General features: G+C 30.9%; 1 protein-coding gene across 1 annotated transcript; it reads right to left on the minus strand.

Annotated features, from left to right (window-relative positions):
* Positions 1-5,385: 5,385 nt before the first annotated feature.
* On the minus strand, positions 5,386-8,847 carry LOC104884327 (transcription factor MYB1-like). The gene is made up of 3 exons (XM_010668965.2): positions 8,709-8,847; positions 8,288-8,417; positions 5,386-5,928 (listed from the first exon to the last, which is right to left on the minus strand). The coding sequence occupies exons 1-3, from the start codon at positions 8,845-8,847 to the stop codon at positions 5,478-5,480; spliced, it is 720 nt and encodes a 239-aa protein (XP_010667267.2). The 3' UTR covers positions 5,386-5,477.
* Positions 8,848-10,193: the final 1,346 nt, after the last annotated feature.

Consider the following 10,193-nt stretch of genomic DNA (forward strand, 5'->3'; position numbering starts at 1 on the left):
GAGTTATGTATCTTAACACTTTCCCTTACAAATTATGATCATCATCACAAGCGGCATCTCTCGACCTTATAGTAGATTGGGGATCATGCCAAAAGCAAGCTAGACGGGGCTTTGCTTTGATCGAGTTGTTCTTGTTCCCACGCACGTTATACTCAAATAATAATAATAATTCAATGTGAGACAAGTAATCCTAACTAACATATAAAATCGTTGTCACTCAATTACTTTTGGGAATTTCCCGATTAGGTCCAATAATGCTAATTCTAACGAGTGTTTCATATTCGATTAAATCAATATTTATTCCCGAGTTTAAATTGAATTCTTTAACTAGTTCATTAATACTTTTTGGGAGTTTAGTTAATTTTTATTCAATTTTCATTCACCAAGGCTTGTTAAAATTTAATATCTACACACTTCTCTAACAGCTCTAGCCTCTATGGGTAAATTATATAATACTTCCTCCATTTTGAAATAAATAAAACACTCCACTCAAAAAACTCTCACATAAAAGAGGAAACTGTTTCATTTATTGTAAAACGGAGAAAGTATAGAAGTATATAGCTAGTGACAATGGTAATCAACCTCTAGTTAGAATCCTCTTCCTATTGACCTATTTCCACACAACCCTTAGCTATTTGCCCATTCCATCGTTCTTTTGTTTGCTTCATTTCACCTATTTTACTTTGTGTTACTACCATTTTTATATGATAGCTAACATTTTACAATACATTATATTAAGTCCCAAAGGGTTTAATGTTTATGTTAATATGGAGGCTCAATCATACTAAGAAGCCCATAACAAAGAGTCAATGACCAGAATTAAGCCCATAAAAGAAAGTCTATAGAAGTTAAGAATGTTCAGGAGATAAAAGCCAAACAACATCAAGATGTGGGTAACTATAAATCAGATTATGGAGCATGCAAATTACGTGGGTAGTGAGACGTGACCACTTTAGCGCCAGAAGAAAGTAGTTAGGATTTGAATCATAAATGATTCAAATCATTTTCCTCCAAAAAGGCAAGGAAGTTATGCGTAATGATGAAGTATAAATAAAAGGAGAAGGATCAATTGAAAGGCAACAAACAGAACACACAACAACGTGCAATTTACTTCCTTTCTAGCGTAGCTTTAACCTAGATTAGCCAACCCCCTTCTGGGGTTAGTTCCTAGCCTAGACTTAGAACATGTACTAAGTGACGAGTTTGTTCATCTCCAGTTTTGGCCGGAACTAATGGAGGTATATATATTCATTTTCGTGTTTTCCCTTTAATTGTCCAGCCTGATTTATCTTCATATGTGTTATAGAGAATTTCTTTAAGAAGTTTGTGATATGAGTGGGAATATTCATCTCTAATTAATAGATTAATTATTGCATTTTTGTTCTATTTAATACCTATCACCTGAATTTATTAGACTTTGTAGTTAATTAATTTAAATTATAACAAAATACTTTAGCAAGATTTTAACTAATTAAAACTGGTAATTCTCGTGGACTAAGACTCCCGTAATGCTCAGTATCTCACTATTGAATGTGCATTGACTTGTTTGCAAAGTCAACCAACTGATTTTACACCAACTCTTTGATAAAGTTGTACCATTGAATACTTATGTAATTGTGAGTCATTGTGAAAAAATATTCTATCGTAAAAGAAAATGAATCAATGTTCTATCAACAAATCAAACTGAAAAAGTACAAAAAAAGTATTACTTTTTTTTCATAAAAATTCAAAAGAGTGTTACTTTATTATTCAAGGTGATTGTCCAAAAAAAAAAAATACTCACTTGATGACAAAAAGGCAATTACAACATAACAAAATTACTTAAATAGTTTTACTGTTATTCTGTCACTCTTAACCACAGTATAACAGTAAAAAGCTTAGAATCCTCCTACTCAAAAGTAAAAACCCACATAATTTTCACCTTAGCAACTAACAAGGTTGATTGGGGCCCACCGGAGGCAGAGGGCCTAAACTTTGGCCGGCGGCGGACTCAGCAAAAGCCGGGCACCACCTGTCTGTCCCCCCTTCTTTCTCACATTCACTCAGTCTTTCTGAAAGAGTTTCTGTACATCTGTTTCTACGCTGACCTACTTACAGTGATAAGCATGCTTTCTTTACATTATACAGTAATATGTTTTCATGTTACAGTATTCAACTTTAACATGCTACGAAAACTGATTCTTTTTTTCTTTTTTTTTTGTGGTTGTTGGTGTGACCAATGGAGTATATTATATATATGCTGCTAAAAATTAAAATGAAAGGTTTGGATGGTTCGTTGTCGAACTTCCAACATCATACAAAAGCAGGGTTAAAAAGCTAACTATACTGTGACAAAGTCAGTAGAGAAATATAGCATGTCATATTTGATGAAACTTGGTTTTCTAAGAGTATGTAGTAACTTGTGTCCTACTACTGTTTTTTTTGTACTTTCTTCTACGGGATCCCAATGATAAAACAAGATCAGTTAGTGCATGGTGAGTCGATTTGATCACTATCAGTAGGGGTGTATTTGGTTAAAAACCGAAAACCAAACCAAACCAAACCGAATTAGTAATTTGGTTTCGTTTTTTTGAAATTCGATTTGGTTTGGATTCAAAAAAATTATTTTTTCGGTTTTTCGGTTTGGATTAGTTTTGGTTTTGGAAAACCGAAAAAACCGAATTATTGTCACTTAACATACGAATTTTGTCTATTATTTTTTTGTGTTTTTTTTTTAATATTAATTACGAAAATACAAAAATATTGTCACCTGAAATACAAATTATCAAAAAATTTGGTTTAAATTCGGTTTGGTTTTTATCTTGGTTTGATTTAATTTCATTTCGGTTTGGTTTGGATTTTGGAATATGAAAAAAAATTGGTTTGTTTTGGTTTGGATTTTGAAAGATAAAAAAAATCCGGTTTGGTTTGGTTTGGTTTGGTTTTTGGTTTCATATTTTGGTTTGGTTTGGTTTGGATTGAGTCGAATTTCGGTTTGGATTTGGTTTGGAAATTTCAAAACCGAATTTATTTCGGTTTGGTTTGGTTTTGACCTTAAACCAAACCAAAAACCGAACTTACACCCCTAACTATCAGGGATAATATTATAATTTCAGCATATTAACACACACGAACAAGTATTGATTTATAAATAATTAATAAGTGTCTCAAAACACATAAATATAGGTTGATTTTTATATAACTAGTTTCCTGAATACACAAATAAAGGTTCTTGTAGGTATCCAGTTGCACTTTTTTAGGAGAAAAACTAACGAAACACGCTAATTGATACAACTTTTACCTTTTGTCATATATCATATTCTTACTTTTTGACAAAAATTAAGATTAATAAAAAGTGTCTTTAATGCACAAATAGGAATCAATAACTTAATTTCTTTGACATACATTTATCAATTAGAAAGCCACCGCCACCCCCCCCCCAACCCCACCCCCCTTCGTTTCTTTTCCTCTAAAACCCTAGTCTGCTCTACCCCTTCTTAATCAGTTAGGGACTGCCATGGATGATTTCATTCATGGTAATCCTCTTTTTCTCTTTTATTTTCAGTTTTTAATTCATTTTCTTGTTTTGTTGAATAAATTAGTATCTCTTTATGAGATTTCTTCAAACTCTGCTATGAGATTTTTAGTCTCTGTTGTAGACATCTCCTTTTTTTCCTACGAGAGTTATGAGTATAGTTTTTTTGTTTTAGGTATGAGAAATTGTTCTCGTTGGTTGAAGTTCGAGACTCAACATGAATGTATTGGAATCTCGGATGCGGTTGACATGACTCAATATAAAATGTTCTTCCCAAATTATGTCAGAATGATAGACTTCTTCATTAATAACTGCTTGATTCAGCAAATAAGGTGGTTGCACTGCATTGATCGATCTGGTTTTCATTTGATATATCCTTGTTTAATTGTATCTTATTTTTCTTTAATATATATTGTAGATGTTGTTTGGCATTCAATTAATAGAATTTCTCTTTTTTAAAAAAATCACAATTGGAATTTACAAGATTATCCCTACTAGTTGCGAGGCTCACCACTTAATAGTATTTAGGCTATGTTTAGTTCACCTGAAATTTTCTGATCTGAACTTATCTGATCTGATTTGAACTTATTTTTTCTGATCTGATCTGAACTGATCTGATTACAATATCTTATCTTTTAGATTTTTCTCAATATATAAGAAAAAATATAGTCATGTGGGGTCTTGTTTGATTCGTCTCAATGAGTACTTTATTAATATTCAATTATTATAATTTTTACTAATATGTAATGAAAGATATAATGATTTTTAAATATAAGCATGATCTGAACTGATCTAATCTGAACTTATTTTTTCTAATCTGATCTGATTAGATCTGAAATAAGCAAAAATAAGGTGAACTGAACATAGCCTTAATCTTGTGAAACCCGTAAAAGGTGCATAATGTTCATGACGAAAACATTCTTCTTACAAGTTTTTGACTTTTTGTATGTGTAGTTATAAGATCATGAGTGAAATTAGCTACATTCAAAACTTTAAGCAACTATCAGTCATTTTTATGTTAACTAGCATAAAGCCATAAAGTAAGGGTAACTAATGGTCAGCTTCAATAAAAAAACGTTGATTGAGTGAAAATGACAAAGTCTCCTTAATTTAAACAAAAACCTTATTACAATTGAGGACACTATTATGAACCTTCTCCTCCGCAAATTGCCCTCACTACCATTTATTAATCTATATAAATGTATGCAAATATATTAAAAAGCGTGCATAAACAAGAAACTGTGCCACATGACACTCTCCTTAGAGAGTTTTAGTTCATCTAATCCATGTATGATAAAAAAAATTTAGAAATTGCGTAGTATAATGTTTGATCCCGAGACCTCAAGTACATATACTGAAGTCATAACCACTAGACTAAGTTGTATTTGGTGTTATTATCATAAAGTGTTATATTAATAAATGAAATCTTTTCTTACACGGGACATAGCCCGGGCCTAATAACTAGTTACAAATACATACCCAGTGTAATAATCTGATGTAAATATGTGGAAAAAAAACTAATTAACTTAAATATTTTAGAATATCATGTATATCAAGCAGATGTGATAGCTGATTAAATAGAAAACTTAATAGTGTAAAATGTTATAAGTACACGATCCACGTATATAATTTATATGATATAGATAATAAAAATACACATATAACTATCTTTATTTTATTTTTGACCAGGTAAAGAAAAAAAATATACATATAACTAGTTGAATATTATTACATTACACTCATCTTTTATTAAAAAGAAAAAAAAAGATTGCTAATTAACTATTGCCACCTCAAACGGATAAAGTACTTAGTGAATAGATCAAATATTTTCCTAGATAAATAGTGACATACCTGTCTACATTTATTGATTTATATATGATATATAATTAGATAGTCATAATACTAATATGATCATAAAAATCTAGGTAGTTTATTTGAAAACTACTCTAGATCAGTATATTAATCATGCCCACAAGTTTACATGTTCGAATTCCAAAAGATTTTCCTCCCACTCATATGGCAATTTTGGCACTTGATCACTTAATGAAGTAAGCCATTTGTCCATATTCTCATTGGTGTTGGTAGGTTCATCCTGCCCCAAAAGATCAATCCCGCTACAATTTTGAGAATTTTCATCTGTCTCTTCCTTTTGCATATTTATTGAGATATTCTCCAACCATTTTGCATGATCATCATGTTGATTCTCATATTCCACCTCCTGATCACCGTGCAATGGCTTCTCAATTGAGTTTCTTGTAGTTGTAGTTGTTGGCTGTGCAATGTTTTCGGCAATTTTAGGATCGCAGTTTCCGCTATCAATAATAATGTTACGCTTCTTGTAGATGTGAGTGTTAAAATAATTTTTCACGTCATTTATCGTTCGTCCAGGAAGCCTAGATGCTATTAAGGACCATCTACATGAAAATAACAGAACAAGTCAAGAACTTTGTCTGAAAAAGTTAAGTGTTGGAATGAACTTTGATGCATCAAACCAAAAAGCCAAGTTTGATGAAAAAGAAAAAAAACACAACTCCCCGAAACACTTATTAGGGCTTGCTCGGCACAAGCTTTTTAAATACTCCACTTTTAGTGTATTGACTCGGTCAAAACACTAATTAAAGAAAATACTAAATGGAGTAGTAGTGTTTGGTAATAAGGTAGTGGTGTAAGGGGGAAAACTTTATCCACCCGGTGGGTCAACAATCTACCACAAATAGAAATAAATAAATTGTGGAATCCAACTCATCATTCTTTATGTAGTTTTTAAATTTTCTATTTCTATGTGGGTTAACTACCCACCGAGTAGATATAACATTGCCTTGGTGTAAGTAGCTTTTAGTGGTATAAATAATATTTTAGTAGTGTTTGTCAAACCTACAATTTAATTTGTAGCTTTTGGGTAGCCTTTAGTGATGTATAAATATATTAAAGTTTTGTTTGAGATACTTAACTAGTTATTCATAAACAACTATTTTGACAGCTTTTTTTTTACCGAATATCAATATCTTATACCGCTACATAGACAACTAAAAGCTAACAGCTATGCACTAACCACTAATAGCTACCAGCACAACTAACAGTTACTCTCACAGTCAAAAGTTACCACTACAACTATCATTGTCCACTACAACTATCATTGTCGAACATGCCCTTCTTATAGTTCTACTGCATGTTGACATCAAGTATAAAGGCACCTAATTGAATTACATAAAGTATCTTATCTAAAAGATGGAAAAAGATGAACCAACCCGATAATTCGATTCGAACCTAAATCGAAATAAGCGGATTAGTGTTGGGATAGTTGACCAATAAAAATAAGCGGGTTAAAATAGTTAAGCATTTAATTAAGCGATTAGAATCAGGTTGACATTTTCGACACGAAAATGACTTGCTTTGACCTTATTAACTTATACATATAGAAAATTCTCAAAGAAAACATATCAATGAATCTAAAATTTGGTAAAAAAGAGAGTAAAATATCGCTAAAGCAGGTCATAATTATTATAAGAAACACTAAACATGCATACTTTCAATAGTGAACTTGCTCATTTATCTTTTTTTAAAAGTATTATTTTTCAATATAATAATTATGATTAAGTGAGTTAAACGGATTATACCTATGATCAGTTTATACTGTATAGGACAAGTCATGGTTGAGTTTTTCAACCTATTTATTAAACGGGTTAAGTTTGAGTTATGGATTTTTTTTGACCCATTGATTATCGATTTGCACATGAATCTGCCAACCCGGTCTTATTCCCAACCCTATTTCTTACCCCCAAAATGGAACAAATATCATATATACTTTTGAAGTAATGCATTTCAAATTTTCAATGACATCAATGTAGTGACACATATTGTAAATTATATGGTTTAAGATAATTAATATAAATGCTAAATAGAAGTATAGATGTCTAAATATGGTCAAAATTCTAATTTTACTAGTACTTAACCCTCTATATATAAATATAGAGTGAAAGATTGGATCCACGCACTGAAAACAAGATTTAATTAGCTGCAACTTAAAAATTGGACTTTTTGCTTATTTTTAAAAAAAATCTTATTTTACAAATTTTTGTCCATTTTATGTTTTCTTTTGCTTATTTTAAGAATTTTTTTCTCATTTTACAAATTTTTGTTCATTTATGTGTTATTTTATTATCTTATATTTTTGCTCATTTTAAGAAATGTTTTCTTATTTTATATTTTTGCTCATTTTATGCTTTTGCTCACTTTAAGAAATTTTTGCTCATCTTATATTTCCGCTTTCAGTTTTTAACATAAGTATTGGTGTTCACATGATGTCGACTCTTTCTCCGATGTGCTCCTTCTCTCTGCCACTACCACCCCACTTCTACACCAACCATTAATCCCACTTCTATACCCACCACCATCCCACTCCCACAATCACAACGCATCCCCTCTTTATAAAAAAACCTGTCCACTCACCTCTTTTGTTGTGTATGGGAAAACGAGGTACCACTTTTTTACAAACTCAAAACCCTAAGGCATTCCAAAATTACTATAATCCACCACAAAAATACATTATGTATAGTAGATAAGAAAAAGTGGTACACAAAGTATAGGATATATAAATGATTGATTCAAGTTTAAATGTTATAGTTGAATCTTCCTAAGCTTAAGCAATAACTAAAAACCCACATAATCTATTTGTGCACACAGGACAGGGAGCCTACAACTATTTACTTTGGTAGTTAAACATAGTGAATTTATTCTACTTAAACCAACATAACCGTATATGAGGTTCCTTGCCTGTTTCCGTGAAGCTTGTGTTGTTGGGTGATGAACTCAATTTCATCTTCGCCAAAAGGCCCTCGTTTAATATTAGGCTTTAGATAATTCAACCAGCGCCATCTGCAACTTTTTCGATCCCTATTTAATCCTGAAAAATTATTGCACCACACATTAACATTATATTATGGGCATATGTTGTATATATGTTTTCATACAACAAAATCCATATATGCATACATTGATTCATAGCATGCAAGTACATAGAAATCACAAAGAAACTGTGCAACATGCAAAATATAAATATATATCACTTGAATATATCGTAGATGTTTACGTGCTTATACTATACATGAACATGCCAACATGCAAAAACGTAACCAAGCATATATGAAATCATATAAAATACTTCTATAAATGTCTACACATATTATGTATACACCTGCCCTTTCAGAAATACGTTTCCAGTTGCCCTCTCCATATTTCTCAATGCACTTGCAAAGGAGTTTATCTTCTTCATCTGACCACGAACCTTTTTTGACTTTGCCTAGAGTACGAGCAATATTATCATTTTGGATCATTTTTATTATTTTAAAAAAAATATTAAGGAAAAAGAGTGGACTTATATTCAATTTCTCATCATATTCTTACATTTAGCAATTTTTATAGTGCTATACCTTGTTAAGAGATATTTTTATATATATAGACGCTGGACACCCAACTAACTGTCAGTGTAATTTATGAATTGTGCATAGCACAAACATTAAATTATAACGAAGGAAGGATACTTTTTTAGCTCGTGCATAGCACGAGTTTAAAAAATATAGTATTATATGTGCATAAAAGAGAAACATTTTGTGAATATAAAGAGAACCACGTAAGCAGGTAATAAAATTATTAGAGTAATATTGTATATAAAAAAATAGATTCTATAAAAATTAACTGGTTATTTGGTAGACATAAGAAAGCATGGAGGGTAGGAATTCTAAAGAAAAACAAAGTAGGTGAATGGTTTGGTACGTTGTTAGAAAAAGGTGAAATGGGGGAAGGCTATAAAATCCATCATTGCTAATCAAGTCACTCTAGGATATTCCCATGAAGGCTATTTTAAGATTGAATTTCTCTAAATTCGAACTTTATGGAACTTCTTCCTCTTACGTCAATCAAATTAAACAAAATTTTTGTATTTTCACCCTAATAATAGTATTACTTTTGTTACCTAATTCTAAATATTTTTAATATAAGATTCACGTATCATATATCTATGCAACCTGTAAGAATATTCTTTATCATTAACCCATGTATTAAACCAGATCATGACAATAAAAGTTTTATAGAAGAGAAGATTTACAATAGTGTTATTTCTAGTTCATGACCTAAATCGAATTTGTATTGTTTTATTCTTAATTTGTATAGATTGCACATATATATTCAAATAAGCTAATAAAAATAATATTTAAAAAACCACGAAAATCCTATATTACCCTGTATAAATAGTTAAATACTTGAAGACTGAATCCGACAACTGCCACTATCCATTGCCAGAACCAGGTCCAGCCTCCAGGATATCCATATTCCATAGTTATTTCTAACACCTTCCAATTTCCAAATATTTACACAATATAAGAGTATGTATTTTTCTTTTGGCTTTTCCCCCTCATTTTTCTTTCATTTATGTGTACTATCATATATGCCATTTATTTCTTCAATTTTTTTTTTGTTTTATCCAAAAAAGTTAGGTAAAATTTGATATTATGGACATTATGTCCAATAATAATGACTGATACAAGTGACATATATAATGATACAAAATAGTGGAAGTACAATTATTAATTCTTTCCCCTTTGTCCCTCCTCCTCCTCTGATAATTAACACCATGTTCGTAGCTTTCTTTTTCATGGATGGGCTACCATATATCTTTTTTGTC

This window comes from Beta vulgaris, chromosome 2 (assembly GCF_026745355.1).
Source record: "Beta vulgaris subsp. vulgaris cultivar EL10 chromosome 2, EL10.2, whole genome shotgun sequence".
NCBI lineage: Eukaryota > Viridiplantae > Streptophyta > Magnoliopsida > Caryophyllales > Amaranthaceae > Beta > Beta vulgaris.

What these genes read in the sequence shown, in the direction of transcription:
- LOC104884327 (XM_010668965.2), bottom strand. Translation starts at nt 8,847, where the DNA reads ATGATCCAAAATGATAATATTGCTCGTACTCTAGGCAAAGTCAAAAAA. An exon ending in ACGTATTTCTGAAAGGGCAG is followed by an intron (nt 8,418 to 8,708) that starts GTGTATACATAA and finishes ATAATTTTTCAG; the next exon opens with GATTAAATAGGGATCGAAAA. An exon ending in CACAAGCTTCACGGAAACAG is followed by an intron (nt 5,929 to 8,287) that starts GCAAGGAACCTC and finishes ATTTTCATGTAG; the next exon opens with ATGGTCCTTAATAGCATCTA.